Genomic DNA, 21,852 nt, shown 5'->3' on the forward strand with positions numbered 1-21,852 from the left:
GTTCTTAGGACTCCTTGGCATTTTGTCACCAGTGTTTAGCCAAATATCTTCCAGGGACATACTATGGAGTATTAACTCCCAAATTAGGTATATGTGGGCCATGTAAGCATGGATAATGAAAGGATTAGGATGAGTAGTGCCAAAGCCCATGGAAAGGCTGCTATTCCCATGCTTGCATCACATGACACCCCCCACACCATGGGTCTCCATTCCTGATGATAGGCTATTGAGAAATATTCACTAATTCCCTCAGCTACCTTGACTACGCTCCCTCACACCCTGTTTCCAATAAGGACTGTATTCCAGTCAGGTTTAGCCCCTAAAAGGGGCTGGTTTAGCACAGGGCTAAATTGCTGGCTTTGAAAGCAGACCAAGGCAGGCCAGCAGCACGGTTCAATTCCCGTACCAGCCTCCCCGAACAGGCGCCGGAATGTGGCGACTAGGTGCTTTTCACAGTAACTTCATTTGAAGCCTACTTGTGACAATAAGCAATTTTCATTTCATTTTTCAGTCTCTCAATTTATCCATCTCTATTGCTACTGTCCTGAATATGCAACCTTCCATAACAGCAATTATATCTGTTTTTTCGCCTCAACTGAGAATTTCTTCGCACCGTGGTTGACAGGGCCATTGACCATGTCCATCCTCTTATAACCGAGAACTACGCTAAATGTTTCACTCATTCTCACTTTCCATCCCAGCCTTCGTGTTCAACAGATCACCATTCGCCACTTCTGTCACCTCTAGTGTGGGGCCAACATCACACATCTTCCCCTCCCCATCCCATTTAGAAGGGCCCATACCCTCCACAGCATCGTGGTCCACTTCCCAATCCATCCCAGTACTCCTCCTCTTCCCAGGACAGCTCTCCATGCATAAGATGAAAACCTGCCCCCTCACCTCACCATCCATGGCCCCAAACACTGCTTCCAGTGTAAAATTGTGTCATTTGTTCATCTTAGTGCACATATTTGCTGCTCACAATACTGTGTGCTCTACATTGGGGAGATGAAGCGCAGTTGGGTGATCACTTTGTGGAACAATTCCATTTGATATGCAAGCATTATCCTGAACTTCCATGTCATTTTAATTTTCCACTTTGCTCCTAAGCTGACCTCTTTACAGCACTGAGCAGACCAGAGCCTCCTGGACTCAACACAGTTCAACAATTTCAAATTGCAATTTATTCCCCCAATTCTCTTTGCAGATTCTGGTTTTCCTCTTTACTTTTTCCTGTTTTTGTTTTGGGATTGCAACTGTTCATCACCCTGCCACCTCCTTTTTTGTTTCTTTACTTGAACTCTACCACTCTCTTCGCACATTTGTCATGTGGGCTCTTCTCATTCCACCCTAAAATCAGACCTTTACCCCCCATCTTTAACCTGCTTAAAACCTATTATATTTCTAACTTTTCTCTCTGATTAAAAAGTCACAGGCCTGAAACATTTAACACTTTCTCCCTCCACAGCTGCTGTCAGACCTTCTGAGCGCTTCCAGTGTTTTCTGTTCTTATAATGGAAACTATCTTTTTTCAGTGAACACAAAATATATTGGGGAAAACGCTTAATTGCAGAAGACAAAAAGACCAGCATTTATATTTATATTTACATTTATATTCCGGCCGTCCCAAAGCACTAACAAATTATTTTTCATGGGACATGGGCATCGCTGGCCAGGCTAGTTTTTTTATTTTCCATCCCCAATTGCCCCTGAGAATATGGTTGTGAGCTGCCACCTTGAGTCTCTGCATGCCATGTGCTGCTTGCACACCCACCGTGCTGTAAGGGAGGTAGTTCCAAGATTTTTACCCAGTGACAGCGAAGGAATGGCGATTGTAGTTCCATGTCACTTGTGTCTGGGAGGTAAAATTGGAGGTGGTGGTGTTCCTATGCATCTGCTGCCCTTGTCCTTCTAGTGGTAGAGGTTGCAGATTTGGAAGGTGCTATTGAAGGAGCCTTGGTGAGTCGCTGCATTGCATCTTGTTGATGGTACGCATTGCTGCCACTGTACATTGCTGGTGGAGGGAGTGGATGTTGAAGGATTGGGTGCCAGTCAAGCGAGCTGCTTTGGCCTGGAATGTGTCGAGCTTCTTGAGTGTTGTTCGAGCTGCACTCATCCAGGCAAGTGGAGAGTATTCCATGACACTCCTGATGTGTGCCTTGTAAATGATGGACAGGCTTTTGGGAATCAGGAGGTGAGTTGGTCTGCAAAATTCCCAGTCTCTGAACTGTAATTACTGGTGTAATGTAGGAAACATTGTAGCCAATTTGCACAAGAGGGTTCCACAAGCAGCAATATGATTATTACCAAAGAATCTCTTAATGATGCTAGTTGAGGAATGAATATCAGTCAGGATACTGTGGAAAACCTATCCGTCAACATTGTCATTGAATCCTTTATGTGCACTTGAATGGAAAGGCAGGGCCTTGATTTTAATGTCTCAATGATCCACTCCCTCATTTCATATTTAGTATGTCATCCATCATTGGCAGATGTCAGAACATCTGTCTATCTTTCCCATCATTAGCATACTTAAATCAGGCTTCTATAATGCAATTGTGAATTCTACAAACCATTAAAAACAGCTGAACTGTTTAGGGGACCCCTACAGTGAAAACAAGACGAGATTCAGTAGCACTTTATTCCTATATTCAAAGGTAAAATGGGTAGATCTGAATAAAGGTTTGTTGTGCACAGCTGCTTTCTCGCTCCACTCTGGGAAAACTGTTTGGGATTAGAGAACTTATTGTTAGAGGCTTACTTCTACAGTGTGGAAGTGTTTCACACTGAGAGCATCACTATGAGTGATGCCGTTGCTGCTTTAGGTTGGATTTTGCGTGAGCAAGAGAATGAGAACAACACGGGCATGTCGTAGAGGGAGTTGCAGGTGGCCAACAGAGAAGTGAGCCATGTGATGTACAAAGAGATGTCGCAAGAGGCACCATCCTAATGATTTACACAGAGGCTCAGTTTCTTTGACCTCGTAAAGGACAAGTGCTTCCAAGAGTTGTAGTAGTCACGCCTGGTGGTCAAACATTGACAGAAAGTGACCCATCTACTGGGCCTGTTGGCCATGCATTACCAGTGGTCATGAGAGCCAATTTCAATTCAATTTATTCTCCTCTGATCCTTTCCTGTGCTGATGGCCCATATATGTTGAGCAGAACTTCATACAGTAAGTGGGCGATACTGTGATACTGCTGCCTCACAGTGCCAGAGACCGTGGATTCAATTTCGTCCTTGGGTGACTGTGTGGAGTTTGCGCATTCTCCCAGTGTCTGCGTGGATTTCCTTTGTGCGCTCTGGTTTCCACCCACAGTCCAAAGATGTTCAGGTTAGATGGATTGGACCAGTAGCTCTTGCTAACCAGGCATAAATATCCTGGCCGCGAGGTTTGCTAGTGTCACACGGGAGGGTTTAAACTAGTATGGCAGGGGGGTGGGCACGGGAGCAATAGGTCAGAAGGTGAGAGCATTGAGGGAGAACTAGGGAATAGGGACAGTGTGGCTCTGAGGCAGAGCAGACGGGGAGAAGTTGCTGAACACAGCGGGTCTGGTGGCCTGAAGTGCATATGTTTTAATGCAAGAAGTATTACGGGTAAGGCAGATGAACTTAGAGCTTGGATTAGTACTTGGAACTATGATGTTGTTGCCATTACAGAGACCTGGTTGAGGGAAGGGCAGGATTGGCAGCTAAACGTTCCAGGATTTAGATGTTTCAGGCGGGATAGAGGGGGATGTAAAAGGGGTGGCGGAGTTGCGCTACTGGTTAGCGAGGATATCACAGCTGTATTACGGGAGGACACCTCAGAGGGCAGTGACGCTATATGGGTAGAGATCAGGAATAAGAAGGGTGCAGTCACAATGTTGTGGGTTTACAACAGGCCTCCCAACAGCCAGCGGGAGATAGAGGAGCAGATAGGTAGACAGATTTTGGAAAAGAGTAAAAACACCAGGGTTGTGGTGATGGGAGACTTCAACTTCCCCAATATTGACTGGGACTCACTTAGTGCCAGGGGCTTAGACGGGGCAGAGTTTGTAAAGAGCATCCAGGAGGGCTTCTTAAAACAATATGTAGACAGTCCAACTAGGGAAGGGGCGGTACTGGACCTGATATTGGGGAATGAGCCCGGCCAGGTGGTAGAAGTTTCAGTAGGGGAGCATTTCGGGAACAGTGACCACAATTCAGTAAGTTTTAAAGTGCTGGTGGACTAAGGATAAGAGTGGTCCTAGGGTGAATGTGCTAAATTGGGGGAAGGCTAATTATAACAATATTAGGCGGGAACTGAAGAACCTAGATTGGGGACGGATGTTTGAGGGTAAATCAACATCTGACATGTGGGAGGCTTTCAAGTGTCAGTTGAAAGGAATTCAGGACTGGCATGTTCTTGTGAGGAAGAAGGATAAATACGGCAATTTTCGGGAACCTTGGATAACGAGAGATATTGTAGGCCTCGTCAAAACGAAAAAGGAGGCATTTGTCAGGGCTAAAAGGCTGGGAGCAGACGAAGCCCGTGTGGAATATAAGGAAAGTAGGAAGGAACTTAAGCAAGGAGTCAGGAGGGCTAGAAGGGGTCACGAAAAGTCATTGGCAAATAGGGTTAAGGAAAACCCCAAGGCTTTTTATACGTACATAAAAAGCAAGAGGGTAGCCAGGGAAAGGGTTGGCTCACTGAAGGATAGGCAAGGGAATCTACGTGTGGAGCCAGAGGAAATGGGCGAGATACTAAATGAATACTTTGCATCAGTATTCACCAAAGAGAAGGAATTGGTAGATGTTGAGTCGGGAGAAGGGTGTGTAGATAGCCTGGGACACATTGAGATCCAAAAAGACGAGGTGTTGGGCATCTTGAAAAATCTTAAGGTAGATAAGTCCCCAGGGCCTGATGGAATCTACCCCAGAATACTGAAGGAGGCTAGAGAGGAAATTGCTGAGACCTTGACATAAATATTTGGATCCTCTCTGTCTTCAGGTGATGTCCCGGAGGACTGGAGAATAGCCAATGTTCCTCTGTTTAAGAAGGATAGCTAGGATAATCCAGGGAACTACAGGCCGGTGAGCCTTACTTCAGTGGTAGGGAAATTACTGGAGAGAATTCTTCGAGACAGGATCTACTCCCATTTGGAAGCAAATTGACGAATTAGTGAGAGGCAGCATGGTTTTGTGAAGGGGAGGTCATGTCTCACTAACTTGAGAGAGTTTTTCGAGGAGGTCACAAAGATGATTGATGCAGGTAGGGCAGTGGATGTTGTCTATATGGACTTCAGTAAGGCCTTTGACAAGGTCCCTCATGGTACAAAAGGTGAAGTCACATGGGATCAGGGGTGAGCTGGCAAGATGGATACAAAACTGGCTAGGTCATAGAAGGCAGAGAGTAGCAATGGAAGGCTGCTTTTCTAATTGGAGGGCTGTGAACAGTGGTGTTCTGCAGGGATCAGTGCTGGGACCTTTGCTGTTTGTAGTAAATGATTTGGAGGAAAATGTAACTGGTCTGATTAGTAAGTTTGCAGACGACACAAAGGTTGGTGGAATTGCGGATAGCGATGAGGACTGTCAGAGGATACAGCAGGATTTAGATTGTTTGGAGACTTGGGCGGAGAGATGGCAGATGGAGTTTAATCAGGACAAATGTGAGGTAATGCATTTTGGAAGGTCTAATGCAGGTAGGGAATATACAGTGAATGGTAGAACCCTCAAGAGTATTGAAAGTCAAAGAGATCTAGGAGTACAGGTCCACAGGTCATTGAAAGGGACACCACAGGTCATTGAAAGGGGCAACACAGGTGGAGAAGGTAGTCAAGAAGGCATACGGCATGCTTGCCTTCATTGGCCGGGGCATTGTGTATAAGAATTGGCAAGTCATGTTGCAGCTGTATAGAACCTTAGTTCGGCCACACTTGGAGTATAGTGTTCAATTCTGGTCGCCACACTACCAGAAGGATGTGGAGGCTTTAGAGAGGGTGCAGAAGAGATTTACCAGAATGTTGCCTGGTATGGAGGGCATTAGCTATGAGGAGCGGTTGAATAAACTCGGTTTGTTCTCACTGGAACGAAAGAGGTTGAGGGGCGACCTGATAGGGGTCTACAAAATTATGAGGGGCATAGACAGAGTGGATAGTCGGAGGCTTTTCCCCAGGGTAGAGGGGTCAATTACCAGGGGGATTTAAGGTGCGAGGGACAAGGTTTAGAGTAGATGTACGAGGCAAGTTTTTTACACAGAGGGTAGTGGGTGACTGGAACTCGCTACCGGAGGAGGTGGTGGAAGCAGGGACGATAGTGACATTTAAGGGGCATCTTGACAAATACATGAATAGGATGGGCAGAGAGGGATACGGACCCAGGAAGTGCAGAAGATTGTAGTTTAGTCGGGCAGCATGGTCGGCACGGGTTTGGAGGACCGAAGGGCCTGTTCCTGTGCTGTACTTTTCTTTGTTCTTTAGTTACCCACCCTAGATTTGCAATGTCTAACTTGTGTGAGCCCTCTTATTCGTTCTACCAATATGTATTACCACTCGCTTATCTGTGTTGAACTTCATTTACCAATTATTTTCCCTTTCTGCAGGTTTATTAATGTTCTCCTGTAACTTGCTGCAGTCTTCCTCCGTAATAATTATCCTTCACACACCATCCCTCCCATCCCCCCAATTTGGTGCCCTCCAAATTTAGAAATTGTTTTGATTCCAAAGGCCAACTTATTGATATAGTGAACAGCAGTGATCCCAGCATTGATACTTGTTGAACAACACTTCCCATCTTCTGCCATTCTGAATACTATTATCCTTTGCTCCCAATGTCTGCTTTCCATCCTGAAGCCAAGTAGCAATCCATTCTGCCATGTCTCCTGACTCCAAATTATCTAACCTTATTCATTAGCCTCTGATGAGGTATCTTGTCAAACACCTTGTGAAAATTCAGATAAATTACATCATACTGCATTACCACTGTCTAGTCTCTATGTGCATCTTTAAAAAAGTCCACCAAGGCTGGCGAGGCAAGATTTTCCCTTTTGAAATCCATGCTGACTATTCATTCATAGATCTCATTTCTAGATGTTCTTCGATTCTCCTCTTTAGTAAGAATCCCATTGTTTTTCCTATCATTGATTAAACTGACTGGTCTGTAATTCCATAAACATATTCTGCCCCCTTCTTAAATATAGGAATTACATTAGCTATCTGTCAGTTGTTTGGCACTATACTTTTTTTCTGACAGGTTATAAATATGAGTAGTTGTGCCTCTGCTGTCTTTTGGCTAGATTCATTAAAAAAAAAACATTGATGCAATCCATCAGGACCAGGGACTTTTATCGTCTTGAAGTTATTCTTATTGAACACATCCTCTTTTTTGTTAATTTAAATGCAATTACCTAATTTCTCAACTCATCATTCAATGTCATGTTTAATTTTCATGCTTAAAAAGGAATATATGGTACACCTTTGGCTGTTTCCTTGAAACTGGATTATTTTTGTTGATTTCTGCTTGTGTATTCCTATTTTTACATTCTGTCATATGCTGATGAGACTTGCAAGACATTTAAGAATTGGCAAGATGTGTGCATGAATGGGTGTAATTGCAGGTGTAACAATCTGATTTTTGCCCTCTGAATTTCCACCCCACTGTGCCTTTGCTTTGTGATGCCTAATTGGGCAAGATTAGAGATGAAGCTTTCCACAATCGTACTTTGCCACTTCAAGGGCTTTTGCAGAGATCGGGTAACCTTCTGCCGCAATGAATTTCTGCGCATAGGCAACATCAAAGTAGGAATATACCAAAAGAGGACAACTTATACTAAAATGCAATTGAATCAGAATTGCATTGGCTGTTATAAAAAAAAAAAAAAATTTTAATTACCCAATTATTTTTTTCCAATTAAGGGGCAATTTCGTGTGGCCAGTCCACCTACCCTGCACATCTTTTTAAGTTGTGTGGGTGAGACCCAAGCAGACACTGGGAGAATGTGCAAACTCCACACAGTGACCTGGGGCCGGGATTGAACCCGGGTCCTCGGTGCTGTGAGGCAGCAGTGCGAACCACTGTGCCATCGTGCTGCCCCTTCATTGTTTCAGCTGTTTTCCATTCAGAATTTTCCCTATTGCCATGAGGCAGCATGGGCAGGAACAAAAGGCAGCCATTGATGGAACTTTGAAATGGGGTCCATGCTGCATTAATTGAGGTTCACAAACAAGTTTGGGGCGGGGTGGAAATGCCCAATCCAGATTTGCTGACTACTTTGCCATGAGGTAGGAGGCGATTGATGACATTGATGAGATTGTAAAACTCTTCTTTACAAAAGGTTGCACTTGTTTAAAAGAAACGTGACATTATCCACCTTCAGTGTATTTCTACCAGTTTGAAGAGAGCTTTTTGTTGGCTGTTGATTTGGCAGTCATGTCACAAACCTAAATTACATAAGTGAAGGAAAAAAAAATTACTGAAGGAAAGCAGTGTTCATTCCAATATTGGTACTTTTGAAACTTTGTCAATTTCCTTGTTTGCACTACCTGTCCTTAGTTAAGTAGAACATTATGTAACTGAAGAAAATAATGAGATTTTACTAGACATTTTCAGCATTTCCCCAACTGAATACTTCTCCATTGTAGAATGAATGCAGAGTAAAAGAAGCGATGTCATGGGTTCTTTTCATTGCTCAGTCTTATGTCTAACTTGGAGAACTTCTTTGCTTTTTAAAAAAAAAAAAAATCTGGCATTTTTGAAACTTGACCAGATAATTATTGAGTTTAGGGACCAGCTGAACTTGGGATATTCCCAATCAGAGTTTATCTTAACAGACAAATATATCTCTTTAACAAAAGCTGCTGTTACACTGGTGCCAGTTTAAATCTGTTGTTAGATATTGCCTGCTTTACCCTCCCCTCTAGTCAAGGACAATAAAGCTGTGTTCGATGATGTCCAGTGGTTTGGACATTTTACGTTGGTAAGAAGTTAGCTGGCATTCACAATGGAGATGCACTTTTTAAAGTTTGGTTCTCAAATCATAAATCATTGGAATGAAACAGCACAGAAGTAGGCTATTCAACTCATTGTACCTATGTTGATTGGTAGATCTGGCCAATTAGAATCATAGAATTTACAATGCAGAAGGAGGCCATTCTGACCCAAGCTGGGAATCGAACTTAGGACCCTGGAGCTGTGAAGCAGCAGTGCTAACCACTGTGCTACCATGCTGCCCACTTAAACTTACTCACTGGTTCTTTCCAAACCCCTGTAAACTTTTTCTCTTCAGTATTAATTAGCCTTGGCTGCTCTGGCTTATCTTGTAACACTTTTGTCTCTTGGGCACAAAGTTGAGGGTTAAAGGCTGACTCCAGTACAATATTGATGGAGTGCTGCATTGTCAAGAGATGTTGCCTTAAAACAAGGCCACATCTCTCTCTCTCTCTCTCTCTCTCTCTCCCCCCCCCCCCCCCCCCCCAACACACACACACTCTCACACACACACACACACAGCCTCTTCACCTCCTCGGTGGATGCAAAAGATTCTGTGGCATTATCTTGAATAACAGATGAGCTATTCCTTGTACACTGGCCAAAGTTTCTCGATCAACATCACGAAAGCAGTTTACCTGATCATTAATATATTACATCAAAGATCCAGTTTGTTTCCTAGTGCCAAGATATGTGAGTCAGACTTATAAGTAGAGAACCAACTTGTGGATGCCAGAATCTAGTTTAAACTGTACCAATATAAAAACAACTTTATGGGGGGATGATGGTGTACCTATGTCACTGGATCAGTAATTCAGAGTGACAGGTTAATCCCTCCATGGCAGCTGGTGGGGTTTGAATTCTGTTAATAAATCTGGACTATAAAGCTACTCTTAGTATTGGAGGCCATGAAACTATCATCGATTGTTGTAAAAAAAATCCATCTGGTTGCCTAACGTCCTTTAGGAAAGGAAATCCTTACCTGGTCTGGTCTACATCTGACTCCAGACCAGAGCAATGTGGTTGATTCTTAACTACCCTCTGCAATGCACTAATCAGCCACTCCTTTTAAGGGCATCTATCTAAACATAGGGCTGGCTAATCTTTCAAGTGAGAACCCTCCATCAAGATCAGGTCCTTCCTGAAATAGTAATCAGTCTTTCCTTGCACATGCTGAGTGAACTTGGCTAAATAAATTTTTTCTTTTTATAAAAAAAAAACACTCTGTTTCTTCCATGGTTTGATACCTGGGTAACTGGCGCATCAAAGAGTCATTATTTTGTGCTAATAGATTAGCAGGTTTATAGTTTGAATAGTCTCTTCAAAATTAATTTTCAAATGAATGTGATACCCGTTGAATATTCACACATCAGGGCATATAACATTGATATCTAAACATGAAAACTTCTGTTGAATGTGGAAAAACAACCCAATCTGCTTCATTAAGGAAAATGGGGTGCATTGGCCTAAATCAAGGTCAAAGTTGTGGGTTTTAAGGGAGGTTTTAAAGGGAGGGAGGAGAGGCAGTATAGGGCCTAGCAAACAAAAACAAGTCTACCATTGGTAGGCAGTGTGAAGGGACAGAATTTAGGACGGTGGATAGCTGGAAGAGGTTACAGTTATAGTTCAAGGTAGGTCCACCAAAGGGTTTAAGCACAAGAATAGAAGTTTACATTTGAAACATTGGTAAGTTCCGAGGATAAAGATATAGGTCAGCAAGAACAAGGATGATTGAACACGGTTTGTTATTAAGGATGAGAATGACAGAGCCTTGCATTGTGTGATAATAGATGGGAGACTGGCCAGAGGAGTTATCAATCTGGCACATGACCGAGGGTGACAGCCGAAGGTAATGGCATAGACAGACAACGTTACACAGATTAAAGTGGACCTCTTTAATGGAAAGACTTTAGGTCTGAAGCTCAGCTTCAGGTTAAAGGAGACCAAGGTGTAAGCAGTTGCAATCAGTAGCTAGGGAGGACCATGGTGTCAGTGCCGAGAGTTTGGATAGAAAGGAGTAGATGAGTGATAGACCTGAGTGGCACGTACCTATGTGCAGCAGTCTGGTTCATTCTCGTAGACATTTTTGATTTTAATCAGGTAATGCAAGCATGGTGTTGGACAAATTGCCAAATTAACTTTCTTTAGTGCTATCATGAGCAAAATCTTAGTCCTGTTTTAGCCCTAACAAAGTTGGGTGAGACTTGGGAAATGGTAAATCAAATCTTGCATACATGATTCTTGAATACTGCTGGAAAACGGACGTTGCCAAACATCAAGACAAATGTAAGAATGTCAATTTCAAACAATCAAAACAATTTATATTATTGGAAGAAAAGGGATACTGATTGGTTGGCAAGTCTACTTTGGTCGAGATGTTGTCATGGAGAAAGCAACTAGCAACTAAAAGCTCCCTTTGATTGAGTAATTCAAAAAAGTCACGGAACTTGAACATATTCCTCTTGTTTTCAACGAACATGTCCCTGCATATGAATATGTAATTTCTCACGAGTGTAAATGAGCGACGTTACAAGCTTGACTGGTTGGTTGTTAGTACATTCGGGATTGTTCAGAAAGTGTTGCCCAGTTGCGGAATTGCATCTAACAGTAGCCATTTTATTTTGGATTTTGAAAGCACGTGCTAGTTGAGTATGGTCTGTTCTCTGCCTATACCAAACAGCTGGAGGAACATGTTATTTGATTTGATCAGCCAATCTTTGAGAATTAGAGCCAACGTACCTGGCATTGTACCAATATTGAAATTCAATGATTCTCTGTGTGCATCTTGCATTATTTAAAGAAAAATGTGAGGCATCAATGGTTATAAGTAAGAGATCCGAATAGAAAGGAAACTGAAGAGAAGTACAGTTTAATTTACCTAATTTAAAAAAGCATCATCAGGCTGAGCACAGTCATGCAGAATAGAGTTTTATGATTGATCTCTCGAGCAATCTTAGTCAGAAAATGGAGTGCTGTGATAGACCTTAATGACACTCGACTGAGAGGGGAGAGAAGTAGCCAAGATTCCTGGTCCCGATCACCGGTGACTCACGTGGAATATTGACAGCAACCAAATCAGATGGGAGGGCGAGAGATCCATCATGAGCAAATATTCTGCCAAAGCACTGTGTCTAGATTTGCACTAGAAACATTTCTACTTGATTGGCCCACTAAACTACCAGTTTCAATGTATTTATATGCCAGAAGTTTAAGAGATAGGATAAAATTGGAGAAAAATAAAGTCTAGGACAGGTAATGATGGCCTGACTGCCCTAAATGGAATTAATCACATTACTTTACCTTCTGGATCAAAAGGCATTCACTTGTCGACATTAAAATAAATATGTTTAAGATTGGTACCAAGAAGGCTCCCAGTCATTCTGAAACATAAATGGTGCTTTACAACCAGTCCAATCTGCAATTCTTTCTTATGCGGTATAAAGAGAGTTTTTCTATGCCTAACCCTAACTCTGATACAAGAGTGCTTCTTGAGATGATGTTGATTTAACCCATATATAACTTTATCAGTGAGTGTTTAGTGTTAATGCTGGTGTAAAAAGTGGGGAAATGGACATTGTATAACCTGTAAGGAAAGGTATTATGCATTATCATATGGCTAAATTGTGTTTAACTTGATTTTATTCTTTGGTGTAAAAATGGCACTATAACTCGGGGCATTAATAATCGTAATTGTTGTTCCAAGTAGATTATCACATAATTAATTGTTGGCCTATAATTTTATCCAGCTGTCACCCACTTATACCACTTACCAGCTGAAGACTGAAGTGAGCAGCGGCGACTCATGTCCTCTGAATCAAAAAAGTGATCCATTCTCTTCATCTCCACCTTCAACGAAATTCCGAACACGGAAAACAAAGCCTGAGGAGCCATCTGGGAATATAAAGGCTTCAGACCCTGCTCCTACCCCAACTGTACCTCAGGGCAAGGAGTTGCACAATATAGAATTTCCTCAGACATTACCCCCACCTCCACCTTCAGATATCCCTCAGACTGGTTAGTGCGTTGCTTAGTGAGTCTTACCTAGAGGGGTTTTAAAGCAAAAAGCTACTTAGCTTCTAGTCGTGGCTGTTAATTGTGTTGAAAGAATTATGAAGATTTTGTTGTTTTTCTTTGAAAACCACATGTAAACTGGTATTTTCAGGTATGTCAGCATGTTTAGTTATGTAAAGCTTTTCCTTTTAAAATTTTTCGGTAATTTTAGTAAGTGATGTGATGCATGCAAGTTCCTCCACTTTACTGCTCATGGGTTAGGCTGCACCATAGACGCTGAGATCATGGTTCCTACTAAGGTTAAAAAAAAAAATGCATTCAACTTTTAAACGCGCACAGCTGATGGAAATGGAAGCCTGACCTTAATTCCAAGAATTTGTCCATATTTGCTCATGAAGGAAACTGGTCAGATTTCTTAACTCTTGACTTTGTATCACCCTCAATATGGCCCTCTTTTTTTAAAAAAAACAAAACAGAAGTTCCAACTAAAATGAATTTCCTTTGGTCATAGTCGGCCTGGCACAACCAGCTTATCAGCTGTCCCAACTTATTTTTTTAAAAATGAGTTCCATTTAAAAACAATCTGGGTTGAAAGGGGTACAGAACAACTGCTTCTATCACTGTATTGTGTCGTACTATCAAAAGCTGATATTAAAATAGGCTACCACGACAAAGCAACCAAAACCATTTCAGACTAAAAAGGCTAATTGAGCATCTCTTCTTCCCAAAGGCCCTTTCCAGCCCAGCAGTCCATCCACTTGGTTAGAAAATTCCCAACGTAGGAGACGCTCTGCACGTTTAGCAAATGCTGCAGGGATTGATGGTCCCACTGACCAAGGGTATTTACCTTCTCCATCCAGTGATATGACAGGACAGTCGGGCAATTCCAATAATCTGACAGACAGCAACACACCAAAGGGTGAGAATAAAACTAATTACCTAATAGGTGAACATCTGAGTTCCACTGGGTATGGTATTTATCCAGCGGGGATTTCTCTAAACCAAATAATAGTGCACAGGATGAGCAGGATGCACATGCGTTACTCAATCAAACCCGTTCTATTTTGGATAAATATTGTATCATTTGGAACTTTGACATACATTCTGCTTATGCTGCGGTTCCTGTTGAGAGAAAATTTACCTTTTAAAATTTTATATCTTGAATATATATTTTTTTAATGAAATAGCAGAGAGGGGAGGAGGAGGATTGTATTAGTTTCTTGAGAAGGGGCTCGAGTTGATGCTGACGCGTATGTGGCATCAGTTTGGCTGTAACGTTTTGTTGAGCAAAACTAGTGCTCAGTGGCATAGCTGCATGAGCTGCAGCTCTGAGTGGAAGTGTACTCCAGTGTCTTCGTGACATTTTCACATGGGATCATTGGGAGCTCTTGACTGTTTATTTAAAATAGTCTTGTTGTGGCGTGACCATTTGTGATCGAGAAACACCGGTGATTTAAAAAAAAAAAAAAAAAAATTTCAGCAGTGGGTCGAACAGACCCAAATCATTGAATTTGGAAGTTTGTAATTGGCTGTAGTCCGAGCAGTGAGCAAATGGAAGTCTCTGGCTTATGCTGTGTACTTGTTAGCATGTCCAAAGTAGGAAAATGAAGAAGAGAGCACATCTCTACCTTGCTATTTTTATAGATATTTTGGATGGATGTTTTCTCGCTAATTAGGAAAGAGCAGCTGAACAGAGTCTTTACCAAAAAATGTAGACTCTAAAGGGATGGAGCAGAGCAGGTGTTAATTTGATCCAGGAACAGCACCTGCATCATCTTAGAACTGGCTTAAATACTAACGTTATTTTCATCAGTCAGCGTTTTCAGCTGTTTGTTAACCCAATTAAAAGTCATATTGTAACTAACTCGGCGAATATTTTTCTTCTTCTTGCTATACTTTCTCTCTTCCCTCTCCCAAAGAAACAATTGCACCATGTAATTAATAACTTTCAACACTGAAAACTGAACAGCTGACAGACAATAGTAGGATGGCTCGTAGTGAGCTGGAAGAATATTTGCCCAAATCAAGAGGTTCAGATTACATGAATCAGGCTTGCCTTTTTAAATTATTGCTACCCAAAACTGCTTATAATGGAGTTTTCCCATTTGTGTTTATGCATTCTTAATTAAGTCCCTGTGATTTTTTTTTAAGCTTTAATTTTTCTCCTTCTTCCCTTTAGGTTTTTCAGCTCCTGTGCCTAGCATTATTTCTAAGTTTTGAGAGGGCAGACAGGTGACCTACAGAGACCTGGCATTGCTGCTCTTGATACTGAGATGCATAGCTTGACTTGGACAATGGATTTGTTTCAAAATTCTGTTTCTTTTTCCCATACCTCCCACCTCCTCACTTCCTTTTAGACTGAAATCATGCCCTCAACCACTGTGACGTTTTTAGTTGACTGATTATTTTAGGCTAAATAGAACATGAAATGGGTAGAGAGAGGGAGGATAAGAGAATGAGATGAACTTTTGATGAAAAGATTATTTGCAACCAAAGGCTTTTTTTTCTTCTCTTTGAGGGGATAAAAGATGAGTTGTTTTCCTTTTTTGAAAAAAAAACGTAAAATTCCTAGTACGAACCCTGATCTGAAGCCTACGATTGGTGTTACTGCCTTGTAACTCACTCAATGCCATTGGTGCTTACTTGAATTGAATGTACTCTTCTGATGTTGTTGAGCAATGTTATAGTCGTGCCATTTGATGTCGGTGCGTGAAGGCTATAAGTCGCATGATGTCTTTGACGTCAAGTCAATGTAAGCTATTGATCATATTAGTGGCAGAAGAGGAGGTTGTTTTGTCAAGGAACTTATTCAATGTGTTGTACATCTTTTTTAAAGCAATTTAAAAAAAATCCATCACGAGGTAGTGTTACGATTCGCTGAAAGAAAACCGCTGGATATGTGCATCGGGACCAAGTGTGTGCAGTAGTGCAGGGAGCTTTGTTGCCAAGTACACTACCTCATGAAGAATTTTTATAAAACTTTAATTACTTATTCTGCTATACTTTTTTGTAAAAGAGGAAAATACTGTCTTGCGAAACAAAGGAAAAAAAATAAAAGTTATGACTATGTTGGATTGCAGAACCCTTGCTGTTTGTCTTTTTTTTTTGTTAGTTTAAAAACTTGAGGTTTGATATTTAACCAGTTACAACACAAAAGTATATCACATGTTCAAAGGTTCAAATGCCTAAATTTCTAACAAAAAGAGTGGGATGTAATACTGGCAGTCACAAGGATGGCTTCAACATCAGGGTTCTTAGCTTCTAAAATGGCTGCTGCCCCACGCTGACTTATTTTTGCCCCTCTGTCTTAGACGTTTTGTCATAGTGAGTGTAGTGGCAGAGCAGTTGGGAGTTAAAATTGATTAGTCAAATTAAAATTGTTTTTGCAGGTGGGGGGAGCATTGGCGTTATGGGAATAGCAGCCATGTATAGGAGGAGAATATAGGAATGACGAGTGACAACCTTCACCAACCCTTTACCCTGTCCCCCCCACACACTTGCTGTTCCAAAGAAAGTACCATGGTTTTCATATTCTATAAGCACTTTTACCCTGACAAATATATTTAAAGTACATGGAATGACATAGTGGAACTTTCTAAAAGTGCATTCCTGCTGTTAAAACCTCTTCCAGCAGTTGGTGCCATCAAAGCCCAGGTCTAATGTAGCAATATTTTAAAACTTTCTTTCTGACACATGACTGAAAATCACACAGAACGCTGCATTCTCAGTGGCAACTTGGAAGCTAGCAATGGAACGTAAGAACTCTATGATTAAACTCTACTGGAAAAGTTCATGAGAAAGAAATATTGGATTTTTCAAAATTTTAAACGATCCCCTTTGTACTTAATAGCACCAATCAAACCACCTCAAGTATGAAGATATCCTGGTGCACATTCCTTACATCTGTTATTACTTTCCAGCACTGATTAAAACTTACTTTTGCGATCAACTAAGTGAGTCTTTTAAAGGACTGGTAAAGGTCGCTCATTTTACGGGAACCATTTTCTCTTGCCGTAGCAGCGGCATACACAAATCAAACACAGTCGCCCACTCAAAGTGGGGATGGTACACGAGCTCTGCATATTCATGGCCAACACTATGATTGTTGAGATAACAGTAGTAGTCTGACCAAAGATCTGTGGAATCTCTTAGCCACAAAAAAGTTAAAGATTTTCTCCAACCTTAAAATCATTTTGCAATATCCATATGCATGCTTTCTTTCTAAAACTTAGTCTGACTGTGGTGTGGGCGGTGTTTCTGATATATTTCTGATTCTGAAACAAGGTGATTTCCAAGTTTTTTGGTATGTGACTAGAAGCTTTAGTTGAACAAATGACAGGAACTGCAGCATCAACAGGGTTTTTTTTTCTTCAGTTGTAAAGTTACCGAAACATTCCCAACCGTTGAATTTAATACAGGGTGCTAAAGTTGGGATTTTTATTTCTCTTAATTACTTTAAGATTCAAATGAATGTTATAATTTATTAAGATTGAACTATATCTCAAAGGAAAATCCTGATAATTGGAAATGCCTGTTTTTTATTTTGCTTAAAATGTCTTCAGTTGATATTATAATGCACTGATTTTTGTTAAAATTCAGAAACCTGGGTGAAGGACCAAGGCCCACTATGCAAAACAACACTGTTGAAGTCAGGGAAATTAAATACAGGTAGTAGTCCAAAGATGTGCAGGTTAGGTGGATTGGCCATGATAAATTGCCCTTAGTGACCAAAAAAAAAAGTTAGGAGGGGTTATTGGGTTACGGGGATAGGGTGGAAGTGAGGGCTTAATTGGGTCGATGCAGACTCGATGGCCGAATGGCCTCCTTCTGCACTGTATATTCTATGTTCTAGTGTTTAGAAGATTTGAAGCTAGGCTTTTAGTTGAGAAGGAAAGGGCGAGTGAAGTCCTATGCGACGATGAACAGAGGTGGTGTACCAGAGGAAGAACATTGAAGGGAAATTCAGAGAAAAAATAGCCATCATAGTGAATTAACACAACAGAAAGGTGGCAGTTGGGAAAGAATGTTTGAAGGCGCAAGGATAGTCGGAAATTATCAAGTATTTTTATTTTTTGTATCCTGTTGGTTAGGTGGAAGATGAGAACAGTTTCCAAACTTCTATAGATGTTTGAGTTGTATGAGGGAGAGGGAGCTGTCAGGGGAAAATGTGTTCGACTTGGACAAGAAAACCTTCCAAGATCGCTTTACAAATGGAGAAGATGTCTGTTCCATTTGATGCCAGAGAGTGTAATTTCACCAAACAATAAGGTGGCAGTAGGTACTCTGACCACTACTGCCATGATTATGCTAGACAATTGTGGAGTGCAACTGACATGAATGTCTTGGGATATTTCAAGAGGTACAAGAAAAAACTGGCGCAAAGCCATGGGGGAAAATCTAGGAGGCGTGACCACAAGTTTGGGAAGGGAGGTTGGATGGCCAATAGTTTAGAATGGGATTGTGGAAGCTGAAGGTCTATCCCATGAACAAAATGAGCTTGGGCGAAGGTTTCAGATTTCCAGAATGGTTCAGGAATTAGTAGAACGGACTGGTGAGGGTTTTGGCTTGATGGGAAGGGGAAGAACCAAAGAGGCAGCTCATCAGAAATACACATTAGTTCCAGCATAGCATCCAGCAAACCACACAACCAACCTGGGTTGCAGTTTATGCTCCTCACAGACAAATGGTCACAACCTATATCCTCTCTATGGTGTGGTCGCTGTGTGTTTTTTTTTGAACTGCAAGCTCCTTGAACTTTTTAAAGATGGTTGGGGGGGGGGTTTGCACAAGTTTTTGTGGTAGGGAAAAGTGCTTGGGATAATCTTTGCCTCCTAGCCTGGTTGTAAAGCTTGAGGGGTTTGTACCAAAAACAGCTTATTAAACTGGCCATAGGATAAGCATGCTCAAGTTTGTACCCTGTACATTTGAGAAGGTGACGATAAGGGCCCATGTCGTGAAATTCAAATTCCTCAGAAATAGGTGGCTCAATCTTCACTGAGTATAGCTGTGCCAGTGGAGTGTGAATCTTGCTTGTTGCTGGATGTGGGTTTCATTAAAGGTTAAAGCAGCAAAATGGAGGTTTTTGTACTCTTTTGGGTGTGAAGAAGATTGTGGCAGTCATCAACATTTTGAGAAGGAAAGAACTTGAGTTCATATAGCACTTTTCAGTCCTCAGGAAATCCAAAAGTGCTTTCTGCCAATGAATAACATTTGCAATATATAGTCACTGTGTTTTATACTTCAAAAGTAATTAATTGTCTGAAAAATAATTCTGCCACATAAATATATATATATATCTCTTGTACCGTAATAAAAATACAAGAAGGTGCTTCACCCCTGCTGTATCAACAGTAGCCCACAGAGGTTCTTCCGATAGCTTAGTGGATGCATGCATGGTCTCGTGTGGAACTAAGCTGACCAGTTGAGTAAGCTGATCTCGCCCGAGGTAGAAGGTGGGTTTGGAGTACATGGTCGAAAGGAAGAGAACAGATCAGGCTGCATCCTGCTTTTGATTCTCATCTAGTGACATTTACTGGAAAACATTTGTGGATGTCGAGTAAGATCAGGGTCCAAAATGCCCCTTGCAGCTCAATAACTGCCAACACTTGTGGCGATTGGGTAGTTATTGTGCGGTCCCCTGCAGAATCGTGACCCAACTTGAGACAGTCACTTCAAAAGTGAAGAGGACGGGACCTGATTTTTTCACAGCCGAAGCCGACCCTGAATATGCCTAGTTCATCTAATGCTGTGTCTTTATCTTTCAGCAAGTATAGCAATATACATACGGTCACTTCACCCAAGTCACATTAGGCGCTTGGTGCTTTGTACACCAGTTGCAGATTGGGGTAACTTTTAATGATGCCTCTCATGTTCTGCACCCAATACTAGGATTCCTAATAACAGCATGTTTCCAAAATAATAGCTTTTTACTAAATATGAACAATTGTGTTGAGATGGAAACCCTTCTATTTGCATTTTTGCTGATTCAATTGTCAGAAAGCTGCTGTGGAAAACAGAAGAGATGTTTTGCGTCTTGTCTTCATTGTAGAAGGTGCAAATAATATCCCTGAAATAATTGTAAATCAAGAGGTAAAAAGGATGGAGTAACGTAAAACAATTGCAATCACCAGGGAAAGGGTACTGAGAAAATTATTAGAACTGTTATTCGAATTGCTAGAAAATTTAATAGAGGTATGTTTCAGTTATACAGGGCATTTGTGTGACCACACCTGGAGTACTGTGTACAGAACTAGTCTCCTTATTTAAGGAAGGATGTCAATGCTTTTGAAGCAGTTCAGAGAAGATTTACTTGACTAATACCTAGGTGGGTTGTCTTATGAGGTAAGGTTGGACAGACTCTGTTTGTATCTGCTGGAGTTTAGAAGAGCAAGGGGCGACTTGGATGAAACATAAGATCCTGAGGATGTTTCCTCTAGTGAGAGAATCTAGAAATAATCACTTTTTAAAAAAAATAAAGGTTTGCCTATTTAACTAAAGGCTGGCTGTTGAAATAGTAGGTGCATTAGTTTTAATTTTCCAAAATTCTCTAGATTGGAATTCATCAGATTGGAAAATAGTGAATGTAATTCCTCTGTTCAAGAAAGAAGGAAGACAGTAAACAGGGAACTATAGGGCAGTTAGCCTAACATCTGTCATCGCGGCGGCTCAACAGCACAGTGGTTAGCACTGTTGCGTCACAGCTTCAGGATCGATTCCCGGCTTGGGTCACTGTCTATGCGGAGTCTGCACATTCTCCCCTTGGCTGCGTGGGTTTTCTCCGGGTGCTCCGGTTCCTCCCACAGTCCAAAGATGTGCAGGTTAGGTGAATTGGCCATGGTAAATTGCTCTTTGCCCTTAAGTGTCCAAAAAAGTTAGGTGGGATTGCTGGGTTGTGGGGATAGGGTGGGGGTATGAGTTTAATTGGGGTGCTCTTTCAAAGGGCTGGTGCAGATCCGATGGGCTGAATGGCCTCCTTCTACACTAAATTCTATGATCGGGGAAATGCTGGCATTTATTATTAAGGAGGTTATTTGCAGGGCACTTAGAAAATCTCAATGCGATCAGACAGTCAACATTGTTTTGTGAAAGGGAAATAGTATTTGGCTATTTTTCCCCCCCCACAAATTCTTTGAAGATGTAACGAGCAATGAAGATTAATGGGAACCTGTAGATGTCTGGTGCACTTGAATTCCTAGAAGGCATTTGACAAAGTGCCACATCAGAGTTTGTTGCACAAAATAAGAGTTCCTGGTTTAGGAGATAACATATTAGCATGGTTAGGAGATTGGTTAGCCGGCAGGAAACAAGAGAGTCAGCATCAACGGGTCATATTTGGGTTGGAAAGATCTGACAAGTACCACTGGGATCAGTGCTGGGGCCTCAACCATTTAGAGTTTACATCAATGACTTGGTTGAAGGGACCAAATGTATGGTTGCTAAATTTGCTGATGATGCAAAAATAGGTAGGAGAGTAAGTTGTGAGGAGGACATAAGGAGCCTGCAAAAAGATATAGGTAGGTTAAGTGAGGGACAGAAATTTGGCTGATGGAGTATAATGTGGGAAAATGTGAACTTGTCCATTCTGGCAGGGAAAATAGAAAAGTAGTATGCCATTTAAATACAGAGAGACTGCAGAACCTTTGTGGTACAAAGTTGTAGTACATGAATTGCAAAAAGTTAGTATGAGGTACAGCAAGTGATTAGAAAGACAAACTCTGAATTTATTGCAGGGGAATATAATATAAAAGGACGGAATCTTTGCTCCAGTTGTACAGTGTTGGTGAGACCACGTTAGAGTATTGCAATTTGGGTCTCTTTATTCAAGAAAGGACATAATTGCATGAGAAGAAGTGCAGAGAAGGTTCACCCAGCTGACTCCTGGGATGAAGGAGTTGG

The 21,852-nt window shown here is 41.5% G+C and overlaps 1 protein-coding gene across 4 annotated transcripts in view; it reads left to right on the forward strand.

Annotated features, from left to right (window-relative positions):
• Positions 1 to 21,852, forward strand: part of phf20l1 (PHD finger protein 20 like 1) — a 208,469-nt gene that overhangs the window by 89,913 nt on the left and 96,704 nt on the right. For all 4 annotated transcript variants that reach the window (XM_072468230.1, XM_072468229.1, XM_072468231.1 and 1 more), the window contains one exon: positions 12,693 to 12,960. In XM_072468230.1, coding sequence (XP_072324331.1) covers positions 12,693 to 12,960 — 268 coding nt within the window. The remainder of the gene's footprint in view (positions 1 to 12,692; positions 12,961 to 21,852) is intronic.

This window comes from Scyliorhinus torazame, chromosome 11, assembly GCF_047496885.1.
Source record: "Scyliorhinus torazame isolate Kashiwa2021f chromosome 11, sScyTor2.1, whole genome shotgun sequence".
NCBI lineage: Eukaryota > Metazoa > Chordata > Chondrichthyes > Carcharhiniformes > Scyliorhinidae > Scyliorhinus > Scyliorhinus torazame.